The sequence below is a fragment of the Salmo trutta genome, chromosome 19, assembly GCF_901001165.1.
Source record: "Salmo trutta chromosome 19, fSalTru1.1, whole genome shotgun sequence".
NCBI classification, from domain to species: domain Eukaryota; kingdom Metazoa; phylum Chordata; class Actinopteri; order Salmoniformes; family Salmonidae; genus Salmo; species Salmo trutta.
This window is the reverse complement of record NC_042975.1, coordinates 12,728,925-12,749,868: the sequence shown is the minus strand read 5'-3', so window position 1 is coordinate 12,749,868 and position 20,944 is coordinate 12,728,925. Positions and strand designations below refer to the sequence as shown.

The following is a 20,944-nucleotide window of genomic DNA, read 5'->3' as shown; positions in this document are numbered from 1 at the left end:
ATCCGGTAGCAACACAGGTTTGATGTCTCCGTGGAGACTATAAAGCGGGCCATGATGCCAGTGTGCTTTGTGTGCCCCCTCTACTTCAACAGCATAGGAATCCATGCAACAGAGCGGCTGGGAAACAGGCCACTCTGGTCGCGGGAACCTCACTGCCTTCTCCACTTTCACAGTGTCCATTAGCCTTGGGGAAGCATTACCTACTGTGGGAAGCATTGGAGTCAACATGGGCCAGCATCCCTGTGGAATGCTTTCAACACCTTGTAGAGTCCATGCCCCGCGGAATTGAGGCTGTTCTGAGTGCAAAAGAGGGTGCAACGCAATATTAGGAAGGTGTTCCTAATGTTTTGTATATTCAGTGTTTAAGAGGTATACTGTGTGTGTCCCAATAATATCTAATTTCTCCTGAAGTGTGCACTCATTCACTTCTTTCCACAAATCTAAAAACGTTGGTTTGGTGGAGGCATGGGCAGGTGGGAGTTTCCACCGTATTTACTTTACCAGTCATTCCTTTTAAGTCAGAGAGGAAATGTGAACAAGTGCACACTTTGGGAGGAAGGATAAATAATTGGGACAAACCCCATGTATATGAATAAAAAGCCAGTGGGTTATTTCCCAGCACCAAGTGTGGAACGGGTCAATAATCAGATTTATATGTAGCCTACAGCTTAATTTAACCCCGCCCCTGGTTCTGGCCGATTGCAGTCTACCGCAGCATCCCTCTAACATGGGCAGTTTCTGGGTTAATACCGCATTAGTGCTCATGTATAGTGTAGTGTAACAGGAGAGCCAGCTGTGTCCAGTCTGCTAGTGCATGGGGTTGTAGTAGTACCCACCATCATCCCAACATGTGCCAGGTCTTGGTCACAGCATGGACCAGTCCATGGGGAATATTTATGGATTAACAACTATATAGATTGATTTCTATGAGGTCCACTAAAAATAATGTTGAACATCCAATCCCTCAGTACAATTTGAAGTCGGTGGCCTTGATTCTGACTCTGGTGCAGGGAAAACGTTGAATACAACCTTGGCAAAAAAAAAAAAAGGCTGACTAAATAGTTGGTTGAAGTTATTAACTAGCAATTTCCATAGACAGCTTCTTGCCAGCTAAATTCTAGGACCAAAGTCATATGAACTGCTATCAATCCCTTGAAATGATATCAACAATAAGTAATGATGTATGAATGTTGTTTAATTAAGTATGAAAGATGAACTCAGTTTAAATGAATAAATATAAATTGGCTTCTAGGAACATTATATTATGTTCAACATCTGCAGCGATTCACCTGAAAATGTACCTGACCAGTACTGGTCCCTGTATTCATTCAAATACTTTAACGGGACAAATAATGTTATTATATTATATCTTCAGGTTGGTGAGACAAAAGGTGTATTCTAACAAATAATAATAGCTTTGCGGTACAGGACAATTGCAGTATATATAATCTACTCTTCAGCATGCCAGTTATTTTCCAATACCATAAAGGAAATCTAGTCCAATTGTATTTGATACCTAGGGCAAGTTAAGGCTTAGGCCTTGTTATCATGTCTCAGCCTCAGATCATCCATAGTGAAGAGCGCTGTCACTGTAGCGTATTTAACAGTGGTACTGTACTACTGTTGTGTTGCTGAGAACAGGACAACTCTGATGCATAACTCCTCCTTCCAGATGAATTATTAAGGCTATCCTCCACACAACTGGGTTTGTAAGGCAGGGAGGGGGGGGGGGGGAAGAGGGAAGGAGGTAGGAGGGCTGGGAGACAGGGAGAGAGGGAGAAGGACTGAGTACTGGGAGGCAGGGAGGGAGGTAAGAGGACTGGGAGGCAAGGAGAGAGGGACAGGAGGAAGGGGGTACATTTGGAGCAGTGGAGATAAACTGTACCTGCTCAGAGTGTGTGTACTAAAAGTTAAAAACTCTGTGTTTTGACATAAGGGTTATTTTTTTACACAGGATGGGCAGTTTCATATGAGGGATGGTTTGCTGTTATGTTTGAGTTGGTTTGTTGAAGGTTTCTGTACTCTCTGACCTGTAGATTACACAATGCTGCCTGTTGATACATAGCCCGGTATTGTTACCAAAGAGCCTGGATGTCATCCAAACAAAACAGCACAGCTAAACAAAAGACTCTAATAACAAATGATGTTACAGAAAACACTCTAATAACAAATGATGTTACACAAGACACTCTAATAACACTACCATTGCCACAAGGACATAATAGGAATTGATGTCACTTTGTTATCATCTATCTGCCAAGTAGGCCTAAACAAAGTAGACTTTTGTGCTGTACTGTATACAATTTTGGTCTGTCAAACAATAAAAACAAATTATCGAGTTAATTGCAGGATTTGCTGTGATTAATCACGCTTAATTCAGAATTTTCTCAAATTGAGCTGTAATTTACAAAAAACTATACAAAAAGCAACAAGAATATTGACATAATGGTTAGCAAAATCAGTAATGGATAGCAAAATCAGTAAAGGATAGCAAAATCAGTAATGGATAGCCAAATCAGTAATGGATAGCAAAATCAGTAATGGATAGCAAAATCAGTAAAGGATAGCAAAATCAGTAATGGATAGCAAAATCAGTAATGTATAGCAAAATCAGTAAAGGATAGCGAAATCAGTAATGGATAGCCAAATCAGTAATGGATAGAAAAATCAGTAAAGGATAGCAAAATCAGTAATGGATAGCCAAATCAGTAATGGATAGCAAAATCAGTAATGGATAGCAAAATCAGTAAAGGATAGGAAAATCAGTAATGGATAGCAAAATCAGTAATGTATAGCAAAATCAGTAAAGGATAGCGAAATCAGTAATGGATAGCCAAATCAGTAATGGATAGCAAAATCAGTAAGGGATAGAAAAATCAGTAAAGGACAGCAAAATCAGTAATGGATAGCCAAATCAATAATGGATAGAAAAATGGATAGCAAAATCAGTAATAGATAGCAAAATCAGTAATAAATAGCAAAATCAGTAATGGATAGCAAAATCAGTAATAAATAGCAAAATCAGTAATGGATAGCAAAATAAGTAATGGATAGCAAAATCAGTAATGGATAGCAAAATCAGTAATGGATAGCAAAATCAGTAATGTATAGCAAAATCAGTAAAGGATAGCGAAATCAGTAATGGATAGCCAAATCAGTAATGGATAGAAAAATCAGTAATGGATAGCAAAATCAGTAAAGGATAGCAAAATCAGTAATGGATAGCCAAATCAGTAATGGATAGCAAAATCAGTAAAGGATAGGAAAATCAGTAATGGATAGCAAAATCAGTAATGTATAGCAAAATCAGTAAAGGATAGCAAAATCAGTAATGGATAGCCAAATCAGTAATGGATAGAAAAATCAGTAATGGATAGCAAAATCAGTAAAGGATAGCAAAATCAGTAATGGATAGCCAAATCAGTAATGGATAGAAAAATGGATAGCAAAATCAATAATGGATAGAAAAATCAGTAAAGGACAGCAAAATCAGTAATGGATAGCCAAATCAGTAATGGATAGAAAAATGGATAGCAAAATCAGTAATGGATAGAAAAATCAGTAATAAATAGCAAAATCAGTAATGGATAGCAAAATCAGTAATAAATAGCAAAATCAGTAATGGATAGCAAAATAAGTAATGGATAGCAAAATCAGTAATGGATAGCAAAATGGATAGCAAAATCAGTAATGGATAGCAAAATCAGTAATGATAGTAAAATCAGTAATCAATAGCAAAATCAGTAATGGATAGCAAAATCAGTAATGGATAGCAAAATCAGGTAAAGCAAACTATATTTAACCTCAATGTACATTTTTTGACATTCCATTGTTGTTTTTAGCCTTATAGATTATTTATTTGGGATGTTTTCAGTGAATTTTGAACGATTTTAAGCTAATCATGATAAAAAAAAATATTTTTGCACAAAAATTACAAAAACTGCACTTGAGTTAACTGCTCTAACAGCCCTTATAAAATTAGATTCCATTCTATTCTTCAAACCAGCGCTTATCAAATTGAATTGGTGCTTGATGTGTCGGTGTCTATTTCTAGTAAACACAAAGTGTTGATTCCTCTAGAGAGGTTCCAAACGAGGATACGGCAGACACTCAACATCTTTTAGTAAGGCCTGGTTGCCCTGTGCTACTGTGATCTGAGGGTCCTTTGAGTGGATTTAACCCCTCTTCCTTCCCGCCCTATCCTAATGAGCTTTCCTTATCAAGGACTGCCATGAAAGCACTCCCCCCACCCCCTGCATGGGTTAATTTGACTTTTTGAGGAAGGGTGAGGAGGAGGACGAGGGTATTGGGATAGGGTGAAGGGGGGAGTGTCTGCCTGAGCCATGTTCCATGTCTTCTGGTGCATCACAGACAGCAGCAGGCCCTCCGGGCACTGCCTGAATAGCCTGGCCCTTACATCTCAATTGGCATGACGACACGAAGGGGTACTTGTGCAAGCTCCAGAGGAGTATTACGGGATTTAGAGTATTTAGGAACACCCCTGATCAAACCTCATGCTACTCCCACCACCACCACCGCTGTTCCCATTACCACTTCACCATGTCACACACACATTCTTAGGCGTACACGCGAACGAACACAAGCACACCCACCATGGCCACCATCCCCATCATCACAACACATAACACCACAGGACCAGCTACACTGAAGGAATCTGTCAGATTCAAAGACGGTCAGTCCCAAGAGTTGAGCAGGCCTTTGACTAGCACAAAACACTGTCTCTAGGATTTATATCGTCTTTCCTTAGTTTTTAGTGTTTGATTGTGGACTACCTTAGGCTAACACATTTTTACACATTGTTGTGATATTGATTGTTACCTAAAAACCTATACATCATTTTCAATTCTGTAGTCGATGTGACCAAAACCATGTTATTTAATTACACCAAATGTGTATTATGCAAATGTTACAAATGTTGATGTGTTAAATATAGTTAAATAAAGGTTAAATACAAAATAAAATAAAAAAATGTTAATTTAAATCTGGAGTTTGTATAAGAGTGTCACTGATGGCATTGAAGCCAGACGTCCCATTGAAGCCAGACGGCCCATTGAAGCCAGATGGCCCATTGAAGCCAGACGGCCCATTGAAGCCAGACGGCCCATTGAAGCCAGACGGCCCATTGAAGCCAGACAAACTGTCTACATGTATTTATCCAGCCACAGTACAATTGGACATTGTAGTGTCTGTCAGCATTCATTTCAATACCACTTCGTTGAGCGTCATTGCATTAGTTTTGCATTTCAGTATTGAATGAGACCAGTTCTCTGTGATTTTCCACTATCATGAGTTTGTTAGGTAGGAGAGGTCCGTTCAGTGTCGCTATGCTCTGTGAGTAACCTGTTCATCACTCATGTCCATTGCTTTCCTGCCCTCATCCAGAAGTGCTATGAAGAAACATAGTGCTCATGAATCTATGGGTGAGTTCTTAAATTCACTCTGGCTATCTACTCTGATTTCAGAGCATTTTTGTCTGAGTGTGTCAGAGCACAGAATAACTGATGAATTTATGAATGCGCAACACCCATTGAATATGACCGGTGTCATATTCAACAGCAAAAAAACGAGCAAAAAATAAAAGACAAAAAAAACGTACTTAAATCCTTGCCAGCAGCACAGTTACAATCACCAACGCTCTAGACAACATGAAAACAGCCTAACCACCCCTGCTAGGGTGAGTCAAATGGTCAGAGTGAGATATTCTCTCATTTGTATCAGGAAGTAGATAGCAAGCTAGCCAACTTTAGCCAGTTAGCATGGGTGCTTGACTGCCGTTGTGAGGTCAGAATCCTCGGATCAACCCTACTCCTTGGCCAGAGCGTCCAGTGTGCGCTCTAAACGATCCAAGAGCCAAATGCTCTGAATTTACTTCTTCACTCCAGAGTGAATTTACGGACATGCCCCCCCCCCACATTTTTGTCCTCCCCCAGTTTTATCATTGGAATGTGGTACAAAACGAGGCAACGGTGTGCTTTAGCACCATACGGACGCCTCCGAGCAGTCGGGTAGGCTGTTTGGAGTGTTTATCTGACTGTTCCCCCCCACTTCTAAAACCAAAGTTGCACCCCTGATGTATACCACATTGTATTCAGAATTAAGATTTCTTAATGATTTCAGACACAACAGCTAGGATGACTCCCCTCATGTAATTAGGTTGCATTAGGCCTTTTGCCATTCTGATGTGGCATGGAACCACAGTTATCCCAGCCGTCTTCATTTGTCTTGTAGGATCAAATGGTCCAGACCAGAAAGAGCCATGCCAGACTAACTTGCTATGAGAAAGGTCATAAAGACTCCAGAGAGTAGTTTAGGTTTCTTTTCTTTTGAATGGTGGATGAGCCGTATTCTCTTGACATTTCGTCTGCATATTCACACTCTGCCAAAAAAGATATGATCGGTAGCCTATTTCTACAAAGCAGCCATGGTCCATGGACAGCGACCACAAGCAACACTTCACTGAGTGAAAGCACTTAAAAAGCCTAGCGACTGATAAGCGCAGGTGAAAGAAACATGACTCTACTATCTTCATCTGAAATCTTAAAGTGTGATGTTTTAATCATCGTTATATGTCACCCTGCCTCTGATAATGAGGATATTTTATTCAAGGAGGCTATTGCAGTGTGTGAACAGTGGCTGAAATTACAGAGCATGGGTTCTACAGTCTTCGTAAGCGACTGCTGCTAAGTCCGGGGCCGTGGTCTAGTGGTAACATTTGTGACTCCCCTTTGGAGAGTGGGATTCAATCCCTGTGTCTCTTCACATCTCTCTCACTATTTCTAATCTGTCAATAAAGCGTCCCAAAAAATATGAGAGGGTTTCTCCACTTCCTTAACAAAGAGAGACTGCTGCTAGTGAGTCAGAGGCTAGTCTTTAATATTTCTCCTGGTGTGGGGGAGGTTCTTCTGTCTCCTTTCCTTGGCTTGATGTGTGTAGGAGATTGCTGTAGTTCACAAACATGTTGCTAGGTTACGCCTGGCCATTCTTTCAATGGACGCCCAGGACTGCCTCCAAACTCCAACATCTCCCTCTGTCATGGTCTTTAGCCTCAGCCAATCATATCAGACCACTGTCATATCTCCTTATGCAAACACACAGCAGCACAATGCTGTGCCCCACTGTATTCTTCCCTTCCCCCTATACCCATAGGAAGATGTTTGGGGGTGGGGATGCTGCGATGATTTTTTGTTGTTGTCCGCGCTACAGACAGCTATATCGGTCCACTAATACAGGATTAGTAAAGGCCCACTGCACTACTTTTATGAAGAATTTTTTAAAATTATATTATGTCTGATTTTTCAGGGGGTGCTGTGGCTATGCCTCCCGCACACTCTACTCTAACACCCGCCAACAAAACCCTTTCTCTCACCTAACAACATGTATACAGTAACATGTGCACAGTACTTCAAATTGGGATGAGTAGGACATTAGTACAGTTAGAAAAACAGTTTGTTTCAGCAGTGATTGTTCATAACATTACCCTCTAAAGCTAATGAGGTGCTGACCTGTTGCACCCTCGACAACTACTGTGATTACTATTATTTGACCATGCTGGTCATTTATGAACATTTGAACATCTTGGCCATATGCTGTTATAATCTCCACCCGGCACAGCCAGAAGAGGACGGGCCACCCCTCATAGCCTGGTTCCTCTTTAGGTTTCTTCCTAGGTTTTGGCCTTTCTAGGGAGTTTTTCCTAGCCACCGTGCTTCTACACCTGCATTGCTTGCTGTTTGGGGTTTTAGGCTGGGTTTCTGTACAGCACTTTGAGATATCAGCTGATGTAAGAAGGACTATATAAATAAATTTGATTTGATGATACACTGTAAAAAAAAAAAAAAAAAAAGCAATATTGGCCAAGCAATTTTGCTGGCAACTGAGTGGGGTATGAGATGCTGGAGCAATGATGAGCAATGAGCAACATGGACATGAGTAATATGTTTCATATGAAGCACAGTGTGGGGGAGTAGTGAACTACATGTAGTAGCTTTTTTGGTGGTAGTTGAATTAAATTCTAATCTAGGTAGTGCTTTCAGTAGTTAATTACTTGTTTACCATGTGGTGGTGTAGCTAACTACAGGAACTACACAAGTAGCCAATCATTTATTTTTGGGGGGGAAGGGGTAGTCCTGCCTAATTCTCACTTGAATCTTCATTTTTGTGTTTAATAGGCTAAATTACACTTTCTGTTAATACATGACACCAAATTGTGATCTGTTCTTGCAATTTGTCGATTTACATATGCTAATTTTTCACATAGTAGTTAGGATGTAATGATCTACTTTTTCAAAGTAACTTGAGTTAAGTGAACAATATATATATATATATAAACTCAACAAAAAAGAAATGTCCCTTTTTCAGGACGCTGTCTTTCAAAGATTTGTAAAAATCCAAATAACTTCACAGATATTCATTGTAAAGGGTTTAAACACTGTTTCCCATGCTTGTTCAATGAACCATAAACAATTCATGAACATGCACCTGTGGAACGGTCATTAAGACACTAACAGCTTACAGATGGTAGGCAATTAAGGTCACAGTTATGAAAACTTAGGACACTACAGAGGCCTTTCTACTGACTCTGAAAAACACCAAAAGAAAGATGCCCAGGATCTCTGCTCATCTGTGTGAACATGCCTTAGGCATGCTGCAAGGAGGCATGAAGACTGCAGATGTGGCCAGGGCAATAAATTGCAATGTCCGTACTGTGAGACGCCTAAGACAGTGCTACAGGGAGACAGGACGGCCAGCTGAACGTTCTCGCAGTGGCAGACCTCGTGTAACAACACCTGAACAGGATCAGTACATCCGAACATCACACCTGTGGGACAGGTACAGGATGGCAACAACAACTGCCCGAGTTACACCAGGAACGCACAATCCCTACATCAGTGCTCAGACTGTCCGCAATAGGCTGAGAGAGGCTGGCCTGAGGGCTTGTAGGCCTGTTGTAAGGCAGGTCCTCACCAGACATCACCGGCAACAACGTCGCCTATGGGCACAAACCCACCGTCGCTGGACCAGACAGGACTGGCAAAAAGTTATCTTCACTGACGAGTCACGGTTTTGTCTCACCAGGGTGATGGTTGGATTGGAATTTATCGTTGAAGGAATGAGCGTTACACCGAGGCCTGTACTCTGGAGCGGGAATCGATTTGGAGGTGGAGGGTACGTCATTGTCGGGGGCGGTGTGTCACAGCATCATTGGACTGAGCTTGTTGTCATTGCAGGCAATCTTAACCCTGTGTGTTACAGGGAAGACTTTCTCCCCCCTCATGTGGTACCCTTCCTGCAGGCTCATCCTGACATGACCCTCCAGCATAACAATGCCATCAGCCATACTGCTCGTTCTGTGAGTGATTTCCTGCAAGACAGGAATGTCAGTGTTCTGCCATGGCCAGCGAAGAGCCCGGATCTCAATCCCATTGAGCATGTCTGGGACCTGTTGGATCGGAGGGTGAGGGCTAGGGCCATTCCCCCCAGAAATGTCCGGGAACTTGCAGGCGCCTTGGTGGAAGAGTTGGGTAACATCTCACAGCAAGAAGTGGCAAATCTGGTGTAGTCCATGAGGAGGAGATGCACTGCAGTACTTAATGCAGCTGGTGGCCACACCAGATACTGACTGTTACTTTAGATTTTGACCACCCCCTTTGTTCAGGGACACATTATTAAATTTCTGTTGGACACATATCTGTGAAACTTGTTCAGTTTATGTCTCAGTTGTTGAATCTTGTTATGTTCACACAAATATTTACACAAGTTAAGTTTGCTGAAAATAAACACAGTTGACAGTGAGAGGACGTTTATATACACTGCTCAAAAAAATAAAGGGAACACTTAAACAACACAATGTAACTCCAAGTCAATCACACTTCTGTGAAATGAAACTGTCCACTTAGGAAGCAACACTGATTGACAATACATTTCACATGCTGTTGTGCAAATGGAATAGACAACAGGTGGAAATTATAGGCAATTAGCAAGACACCCCCAATAAAGGAGTGGTTCTGCAGGTAGAGACCACAGACCACTTCTCAGTTCCTATGCTTCCTGGCTGATGTTTTGGTCACTTTTGAATGCTGGCGGTGCTTTCACTCTAGTGGTAGCATGAGACGGAGTCTACAACCCACACAAGTGGCTCAGGTAGTGCAGCTCATCCAGGATGGCACATCAATGCGAGCTGTGGCAAGAAGGTTTGCTGTGTCTGTCAGCGTAGTGTCCAGAGCATGGAGGCGCTACCAGGAGACAGGCCAGTACATCAGGAGATGTGGAGGAGGTCGTAGGAGGGCAACAACCCAGCAGCAGGACCGCTACCTCCGCCTTTGTGCAAGGAGGAGCAGGAGGAGCACTGCCAGAGCCCTGCAGAATGACCTCCAGCAGGCCACAAATGTGCATGTGTCTGCTCAAACGGTCAGAAACAGACTCCATGAGGGTGGTATGAGGGCCTGACGTCCACAGATGGGGGTTGTGCTTACAGCCCAACACCGTGCAGGGTGTTTGGCATTTGCCAGAGAACACCAAGATTGGCAAATTCGCCACTGGCGCCCTGTGCTCTTCACAGATGAAAGCAGGTTCACACTGAGCACGTGACAGACGTGACAGAGTCTGGAGACACCGTGGAGAACGTTCTGCTGCCTGCAACATCCTCCAGCATGACCGGTTTGGCGGTGGGTCAGTCATGGTGTGGGGTGGCATTTCTTTGGGGGGCCGCACAGCCCTCCATGTGCTCGCCAGAGGTAGCCTGACTGCCATTGGGTACCGAGATGAGATCCTCAGACTCCTTGTGAGACCATATGCTGGTGCGGTTGGCCCTGGGTTCCTCCTAATGCAAGACAATGCTAGACCTCATGTGGCTGGAGTGTGTCAGCAGTTCCTGCAAGAGGAAGGCATTGATGCTATGGACTGGCCAGCCCGTTCCCCAGACCTGAATCCAATTGAGCACATCTGGGACATCATGTCTCGCTCCATCCACCAACGCCACGTTGCACCACAGACTGTCCAGGAGTTGGTGGATGCTTTAGTCCAGGTCTGGGAGGAGATCCCTCAGGAGACCATCCGCCACATCATCAGGAGCATGCCCAGGCGTTATAGGGAGGTCATACAGGCACGTGGAGGCCACACACACTACTGAGTTTCATTTTGACTTGTTTTAAGGACATTACATCAAAGTTGGATCAGCCTGTAGTGTGGTTTTCCACTTTAATTTTGAGTGTGACTCCAAATCCAGACCTCCATGGGTTGATAAATTGGATTTCCATTGATTATTTTTTGTTGTCAGCACATTCAACTATGTAAAGAAAAAAGTATTTAATAAGATTATTTATTTAATTCAAATCTAGGATGTGTTGTTTAAGTGTTCCCTTTATTTTTTTGAGCAGTATATATATATATATATATTTTTTAATTATTTGTATTTATTTTTTTAACCCCTTTTTCTCTCCAATTTCGATCTTGTCTCATCGCTGCAACTCCTCAACAGGTTTGGTAGGCGAAGGTAGAGGCATGCGTCCTCTGAAACGCAAAACCTCTGAAACGCCAAACCGTGCTTCTTAACACCATAACTTTTCACTTCCCAATTCTAAGCTAGGAAGTTTAAAATGGTATTTGTCCTGCTAGCCAGCTAGTTAAGCATTCAGAACACTATCTAAAACTAAAAAACTAAATATAAAATATACATTGCTAGCTAGCTAGCAAATTATCATGTTTGTCCCATTTAACTCCAACATGGGAGTTGATTTTCTCTTGCTTCAGCTCAAAAACGGTCGCCATGTTTTCCTAAATATTTTGGAACAGCACACTGATCACATGACCAAAATCGGCGCTCTGATTGGAGGATTCCCAAAAATGTCCCCTTAGTGGCGCTGTTGATCAAGATTCCCAACATAATAAAAAGTAGCAAATCTTTTATGTAAAATAGTTGCAGCAACCATTGCTGGCAACATTGCCTCAAACAATTTCCAGTGTATCGTGGCCTGCTTTGATGTTGTGAATTTAATGGATATTTCATATCCTGATGTTCAATGATGTGTCCACAGGTCTGCATCTGTGAAATGGATTGTAACATTTGGAAAACCACTGGCTTACAATGTGTACTATCTGTAGTCAGCATCTGCGAGGATGAAAACCTGGTCAATTGAAAACCTGGTCAATTTTTACACGTAGGTTTACACACTATGCAGCGGCCTGACTTGTCTAACTCAATGAGCCACTCCTGAACCATAGCTACTGCCAATACTGGCTCTACTAGCACCATGCAATTAATTGCTTTACTATCAGACTTGAATAATCAATGTACAGTGGCAAGAAAAAGTATGTGAACCCTGGACTTCTATATAAATTGGTCATAAAATGTTATCTGGACTTTGTGGATCTGAGGCTCTTTCCCCTGTTTCCGCTATCATCCTCCAAATCCCACAAACATCAGCCAACTGGTCCTTGTTTGGGAACACACACACCAAAGCATGCAACAGGCTGACCAATACAAGGGTTGAAAAATTGGTGGCCATCCGGGCAAATCTGAGGCTTTTTGAGCCTGACAACGAGCCATCCTCAACAAGGTTGGAAAGTAAAGAGGAGGCCTCAGAGTCTGATGTTCAAGAGGTGGACATTGAGGAGGTCCAGGGAGAAGACAGGGAAGCCTGAGAGGAAGACAACCAAAGCTTTAGTTTCAAGACTATAATTTCACAGATGTATGTTGAAAACATTTTAGGAGATGCAATGGATCATTGGGGATCATTCAATATTCCTTTTCTTTTGTTGTTCAGTGAAATCATCCCATGTGAAGAATCAACTCATTTAATTAAAGTTCAATTCATAACTAAATTGTTTTGTCTTTTTCTATTGGAAGGATTTAATCATTTGCAATTATGTCTACTTATGATAAGGTAAAAGGTTTATGTTCTGTCTCCGTATGATATGGTAAATACAGTTGAAGTCGGAAGTTTACATACACATGAGCCAAATTCATTTAAACTCAGTTTTTCACAATTCCTGACATTTAATACTAGTAAAAAATATTCCCTGTCTTAGGTAAGTTAGGATCACCACTTTATTTTAAGAATGTGAAATGTCAGAATAATAGTAGAGAGAATTATTTATTTCAGCTTTTATTTCTTTCCTCACATTCCCAGTGGGTCATACGTTTACATACACTCAATTAGTATTTGGTAGCATTGCCTTTAAATTGTTTAACTTGGGTCAAACGTTTCGGATAGCCTTCGGATAGCCTTTGGACTCGTTTTACTGTGGATATAGATACTTTTGTACCTGTTTCCTCCAGCATCTTCACAAGGTCCTTTGCTGTTGTTCTGGGATTGATTTGCACTTTTTGCACCAAAGTACGTTCATCTCTAGGAGACAGAACGCGTCTCCTTCCTGAGCGGTATGACAGCTGCGTGGTCTTATGGTGTTTATACTTGCATACTATTGTTTGTACAGATGAACATGGTACCTTCAGGTGTTTGGAAATTGCTCCCAAGGATGAACCAGACTTGTGGAAGTCTATAATTTTTTTCTGAGTTCTTGGCTGATTTCTTTTGATTTTCCCATGATGTCAAGCAAAGAGGCACTGAGTTTGAAGGTAGGCCTTGAAATACATCCACAGGTACACCTCCAATTGACTCAAATGATGTCAATTAGCCTATCAGAAGCTTCTAAAGCCCTGACATCAATTTCTGGATTTTTCCAAGCTCTTTAAAGGCCCAGTCAATTGGATGTAAACTTGTATGTAAACTTCTGACCCACTGGAATTGTGATACAGTGAATTATAAGTGAAATAATCTGTCTGTAAACAATTGTTGGAAAAATTACTTGTGTCATGCTCAATGTAGATGTCCTAACCGACTTGCCAAACTATAGTTTGTTTACAAGAAATTTGTGGAGTGGTTGAAAAACAAGTTTTAATGACTCCAACATAAGTGTATGTAAACTTCCAACTTCAACTGTATATACAATGCAAAAAACATCTACATTTAAATGGTATTAATATTTATTTGCATATATTTCGGTTAATCCCCATATATTCCCGTTAATTCCCATATATTCCCATTAATTCCCACGAAAAGTTTCCACCTCTGAATATTCCTCAAAATGTGCAACCCAGGTTGAGGATCAGACCTGCACAACGGCCAGGAGGAATATTGGACCATTCCTCTTTACAAAACTGTTTCAGTTCAGCAATATTCTTAGGATGTCTGGTGTGAACCGCTCTCTTGAGGTCATGCCACAACAGCATCTCAATCAGGTTGAGGTCAGGACTCCAGAAGGCGTATTTTCTTCTGTTGAAGCCATTCTGTTGTTGATTTATTTCTGTGTTTTGGGTTGTTGTCCTATCACCCAACTTCTGTTGAGCTTCAATTGGAGGACAGATAGCCTTACATTCTCCTGCAAAATGTCTTGATAAACTTGGAAACTCATTTTTATGTTGTTAATTGCAAGCTGTCCAGGCCCTGAGGCAGCAAAGCAGCTCGCTTCACCATACTTTACAGTTGGGATGAGGTTTTGATGTTAGTGTGCTGTGCCTTTTTTTCGCCACACATAGACTTGTGTGTTCCTTGCAAACAACTCAACTTTAGTTTCATCTGTCCACAGAATATTTTGCCAGTAGCACTGTGGAACATCCAGATGCTCTTTTGCTAACTTCAGACGTGCAGCAATGTTTTTTTTGGATACCAGTGGCTTTTTACGTTGTGTCCTCCCATGAACACCATTCTTGTTTAGTGGTTTACGTATTGTAGAGTCGTCAACATAGATGTTAGCATCTTCCAGAGATTTCTGTAAGTCTTTAGCTGACACTCTAGGATTCTTCTTAACCTCATTGAGCATTCTGCGCTGTGCTCTTGCAGTCATCTTTGCAGGACGGCCACTCCTAGGGAGAGTAGCAACAGTGCTGAACTTTCTCCATTTATAGACACTTTATCTTACCATGGACTGATGAACATCAAGGCTTTTAGAGATACTTTTGTAACCCTTTCCAGCTTTATGCAAGTCAACAATTCTTAATCTTGGGTCTTCTGAGATCTCTTTTGTTCAAGGCATGGTTCACATCAGGCAATGCTTCTTGTGAATAGCAAACTCAAATTTTGTGAATGTTTTTTATAGGACAGGGCAGCTTTAACCAACATCTCCAATCTCATCTCAATGATTGTACTTCAGGTTAGCTGACACCTGACTCCAATTAGCTTTTGGAGAAGTCATTAGCCTTGGGGTTCACATACTTTTTCCAACCTACACTGTGAATGTTTAAATGATGTATTCAATATAGACAAGAAAAATACAATAGTTTGTGTGTTATTAGTTTAAGCAGACTGTGTTTGTCTGTTGTGACTTAGATGAAGATCAGATCTAATTTATGCAGAAATCCAGATAATTCCAAAGGGTTCACATACTTTTTCTTGCCATTGTATGTAAACACTTAAGTTGAGATTATCTTCCTGATCCTTCAATGACAGTTGTCTAAAATGTTTCTTATTCCTCTCCACACACAGCTCTTCTGTCTACTAAGATCATGAGGAAGAGGAAGAACTGGAAACCACAGGAGGGCCTCTGTTCATTTCTATGAAGTCTCAATGAAAGCATTGGAGCAGCTGTAATATTTGACTCAATGGCGAAGAAGGGACGCACCAAGGGCGAGAAGCCCGAAGCGCTCATCTCTGCTTTACAGGCAGCTAACGAAGATCTCAGGTCCAAGCTGACTGACATTCAAATAGAACTTCATCAAGAGAAATGCAAGGTAGGCCACGTTGGAACACTACATTACATGTAAATCTTCCCTTGTTAAATACACTTACACTGAGTGTACAAACCATTATGAACGCCTGCTCTTCCCATGACATAGACTGACCAGGTGAATCCAGGTGAAAGCTATGATCCTTTATTGATGTCAGTTGTTATATCCACTTCAATCAGTGTAGATAAAGGAGAAGAGACAGGTTAAAGAAGGATTTTAAAGCCTTGAGACAGTTGAGACATGGATTGTGTATGTGTGCCTTTCAGAGGGTAAATGGCCAAAATATTTAAGTGCCTTTGAATGGGGTATGGTAGTAGGTGCCAGGCGCACCAGTTTGTGTCAAGAACTGCAATGCTGCTGAGTTTTTCACACTCAACAGTTTCCTGTGTGTATCAAAAATGGTCCACCATCCAAAGGATATCCAGGCAACTTGACGCAACTGTGGGAAGCATTAGAGGCAACATGGTCCAGCATCCCTGTGGAATGCTTTTGACACCTTGTAGAGTCCATGCCCTGACTAATTGACGCTGTTCTGAGGGTGAAAGAGTGGGGCGGCATCAATATTAGGAAAGTGTTCCTAATGTTTTGTTCACTCAGTGTACAACAGTGTCTTCAACTGCAGATGGCACATGTTTTTGGTTGGTAATGAGTTGCTTGACAAAGTCCAACAATTTAAGAAGGATCTATTTGAAATTATGACATTTCTTTACCCCTTGGATCAAAATTGACCCCTGTTGGTGATTTTAGGGTTAATCACTTTATCAACTTAACCGGTACTAGATCAAGAGAATTGCCTCCGGGCTGTATGTAGTCCTCTCTCTGACATGCCTTTGTAGTGTAACCCAGTTCTCTTTGTCTCCTATTCTTCTCTCCCCGGGGGCTAGGTGAGTAAGTTGGAGCGTGAGAAGGTACAGGAGTGCAAGCGCATCCGGGAGCAGGAGCAGCACCGGCACACGGCCACGCTGACAGAACAGCGGGCCAAATGGCACGAGGAGAAGCAGAAGGAGCTCCAGGCGCTCAGAGAGAACCTGGTCCGCCAGCACGAGCAGGAGCAGGCCCGCACCGCCAAGATCAAGGACCAGGAGAACCAGCGGCTCAAGGCGGCGCTGAGTGCCATGCGGGACGGCAGTGGAGAGAAGGTGCGCACAGCATTGACCCTGGAGGCCAAAGAGGAGGCACGGCGCTTCTTCGACGTGGAGAGGGTCAAGCTGCTGCAGGAGATCTCCGAGCTCAAGCAGACCAAGAAGCAGACAGACGAGGCGCTCAGCACCATGATCCAAGCAGATAAGATGAAGGCTGGGGACTTGCGCTCCGAGCACCAGATTCACCAAGAGCAGATTTCCAAGATCAAGTGGGACAGCGAGAGGGACATCCGCAGACTGGTGAATACTGGCTGAGGGTCTGCAGACAGTCTGATCTCCGGAATGCATGTCTGGCTGAACACTAGATGTAGCCTTAGCTGGTCTTTCTCATTGCTCCATGATTTTTTATTTATTTAACCTTTATTTAACTAGGCAAGTCAGTTAAGAACAAATTCTTATTTACAATGACGGCCTACCAAAAGGCAAAAGGCCTCCTGCGGGGACGGGGGCGAGGATTAAAAATTTAAATATATATAAATATAGGACAAAACACACATCACGACAAGAGAGACAACACAACACTACATAAAGAGAGACCTAAGACATCAACATAGCAAGGCAGCAACACATGAAAACACAGCATGGTAGCAACATAACATGACAACAACATGGTAGCAACACAATATAGTAGCAGCACAAAACATGGTACAAACATTATTGGGCACAGACAACAGCACCAAGGGCAAGAAGGTAGAGACAACAATACATCATGCAAAGCAGCCACATCTGTCATTAAGAGTGTCCATGATTGAGTCTTTGAATGAAGGGATTGAGATAAAACTCTTCAGAGTGTTTGTTGCAGCTCGTTCCAATCTCTAGCTGCAGCGAACTGAAAAGAGGAGCGACCCAGGGATGTGTGTGCTTTGGGGACCTTTAACAGAATGTGACTGGCAGAACGGGTGTTGTATGTGGAGGATGAGGGCTGCAGTAGAGATCTCAGATGGGGGGAGTGAGGCATAAGAGGATTTTATAAATAAGCATCAACCAGTGGGTTTTGCGACGGGTATACAGGGATGACCAGTTTACAGAGGACTATAGAGTGCAGTGATGTATCCTATATGGAGCATTGATGGCAAATCTGATGGCCGAATGGTAAAGAACATCTAGCCGCTCGAGAGCACCCTTACCTGCCTTTTCTATATATTATGTCTCCGTAATCTAGCATGGGTAGGATGGTCACCTGAATCAGGGTTAGTTTGGCAGCTGGGGTGAAAGAGGAGCGAGTAACAATAGACGAAACCAAGTCTAGATTTAACTTTACCCTGCAGCTTGGATATGTGCTGAGAGAAGGACAGTGTACCGTCTAGACATACTCCCAAGTACTTGTATGAGGTAACTACCTCAAGCTCTAAACCCTCAGAGGTAGTAATCACACCTGTGGGGAGAGGGGCTGATTCTTCATAAGGAAAAATCAAGTCTGAAATTTCTAAGTGGAAATTACAAACTTCAGAAGCCTTTTTAAACCTCAAATACACTTCAAGTTTTACATTTTCTGCATTGCATGAAGGTTCTCCTGCAACAAGGTGATCAAATTAAGATCCTACATTTGTAGCTAATTCTCATGATCCTTATCGAATCAAATTTTGCCAAGGTATGACTTTGTTCCAAAGCAGTCAATTAGCAAGGAGTAGCCCTTTTACCTTGGCAAAGGTCAGACTCTGTCACGTTCTTTCCAGGCAGACTTTCACATGATACAATTTGATATATACTATCACGTTTCAGGGAATACCCAGATGCAGACAGTGTCAAAGTAACAAAAGTGTATTACTAGTACAGGGGGCAGGGAAAACGACAGGTCAAGGGCAGGCAGAGGTCAATAATCCAGGGTGGTGTGATAAAGTACAGAATGGCAGGCAGGCTCAGGGTCAGGGCAGGCAGACTGGTCAAAACCAGGAAACTAGAAAACAGGAACTAGAAAAAGACAGGAGCAAGGGGAAAAACGCTGGTAGGCTTGACGAACAAAACGAACTGGCAACAGACAAACAGAGAACACACTGGGGATAATGGGGGGATAATGGGGAAGATGAGTGACACCTGGAGAGGGGTGGAGACAAGCAAAAAGACAGGTGAAACAGATCAAGGTGTGACACATACAGTATGATACATCATACCTTCAAATGATACTCTTAGAACTGTCTGTCGTTCAGTCTGTCCTGTCCGTCTCTCTGTCACCAAGTTTCCTGTTTCCTATTCATTCCTTCAGGTGGATGAGATCAAGTCTAAAGAGCGCACCATCTTCTCTCTGGAGAAGGAGTTGGAGAATGCCATTGGCTTGCTGCAGAAGCTGCAGATGCAGAAGGATGCCCTGGACGACCAGCTGTTCCTGGTCAAGGAGGCAGAGTGTAACCTGGGCAGCCCCAAGAGAGAGATCCCCGGACGGGCTGGGGACGGGGCAGAACACTGTGGCAGCCCGGTACGACATAGAAAGGCAGAGGGGAACTTGGAAATGGTACAAATGCAGCCTGTAGATTATAGAAATGTAATAATGAAGCCAGTCCAAAGTAAATGGCTTTGAAATTAATGGGACAATTAACCCATAATGAGAGGTAAAATAGGCCTACACTAGTTTATGTACAGTATAGCCAATTGCCACACTCCAATTACCTATTGCCTACTGTATAGGCTATTTATAGAAGCAGCCTGTGTAGTTTATGCGGAAAAAGCCTGAGACAAATGACATAAACAAGTGGTCAGAAAAAATATGAAATAAGTCTAATTGTAATACCATCATCCACATGCGGAAACATGGTCTTTGCTCATTGCAGGAGAATTATCAAACTGCTTTCACACAGTGTCAAACACAGTTTGGGTGTGGCCATTCTTTATATGAAGATTTTGTGACTCAGATAATACCACATAATACCACCATTTTAATACCACAAATATCCAAACGTTTTTAAAGCCCCACTCCATAGTGCCCCACCAACAAAATGTTAGCAATAGGGCAAGTGCATCCCATCATACAGTATCTTCATATGCAAATATCACTTTTTATGCTCAATGAATTACTATGATGGTAATATTACTTTTAAAAACATGATAAAGTAGTACTAGGTAATATGTCAAATGAAAAACACAAAAAAACAAGAATTTAGATAAATACTCCTATCTGCTAAAAAGTACCTGCCAATTTACTACACAATAAATCAAGCTCCTACCTGGTATTGAACGGAGAACTGAAGGGATCTGAAGGCCGTTGTATCTGAAGATGGCTGGTCAGTCAAGAAGCCTGCTGGTCTGTCAAGAAGAATGCTAGTCAGTCAAGAAGTCTGTGAGGTTTTAATACATTCTCACATTCTGGATTAGTCATGGTCTGCTTGAAAATCACCACATGACAGAAAACTATTTGTCTTTGGCTTATTTTTCTAAAGAGATGTGTCACTGATACGTATAAATAATTACCTTATAAGTAAACTCCAGAAATAAATGTCCTATAAATTTGTATTTTCCTAACAAATCTGTCCCCAACATGTATGTCATTGAAATAATTGATATTATACAACTACTCACAATAATGCATTTGTGTATAATTCACAATAATCCATATTATTCACCCTATTGCATTTTTGGCGTATAGTGAATGTAGTGTGTCGTAACACGCCATGCGTTCTGTTTGAACAACCCAGGACATGCGCAGGAACCAGAGGCGCATGGCTGACCTCAACTCCACCATCCGCAAGCTGGAGGACCGCAACTCACTGCTGGTGGATGAGAGGAATGAACTGGTATGATCTGGTCACTATGAATTCTCCCTACCTGGCAGAGAGCCTGGCAATGAATCACATCTTGGGTGCATTCCAAATGGCTCCCTATTTAGTTCTGACCAGGGCCCAGAGGGTGTAGGCAATAGGGTTCCATTTGGGATGCAGACTTGATCCTCTGTCACTGAAGGATAACAATCCTCCTTCATCTGGATTCATTAAACATACAATGAATGCACCCGGCAAAACACCTGTAAATAATTTACAAATACAGTACCTAGTCTAGACCCCTGCCATGTTGACACACTGGACTGAGCAGAACTCTTCATCCCTCCATCTCCCTTTGTTCCCCTTCT

General features: G+C 42.1%; 1 protein-coding gene across 4 annotated transcripts in view; it reads left to right on the top strand.

Moving 5' to 3' along the window:
• The window catches only part of jakmip2 (janus kinase and microtubule interacting protein 2), a 41,958-nt gene that overhangs the window by 6,266 nt on the left and 14,748 nt on the right, over window positions 1–20,944 (top strand). For 2 of the 4 annotated variants that reach the window (XM_029699750.1, XM_029699752.1), the window contains exons 2-5: window positions 15,504–15,748; window positions 16,630–17,127; window positions 19,091–19,300; window positions 20,514–20,612. In XM_029699750.1, coding sequence (XP_029555610.1) covers window positions 15,620–15,748; window positions 16,630–17,127; window positions 19,091–19,300; window positions 20,514–20,612 — 936 coding nt within the window. In that variant the 5' untranslated portion in view covers window positions 15,504–15,619. Of the gene's footprint in view, window positions 1–15,503; window positions 15,749–16,629; window positions 17,128–19,090; window positions 19,337–20,513; window positions 20,613–20,944 lie in introns of all 4 variants that reach the window. The other 2 variants (XM_029699749.1, XM_029699751.1) reach the window with 1 other exon arrangement.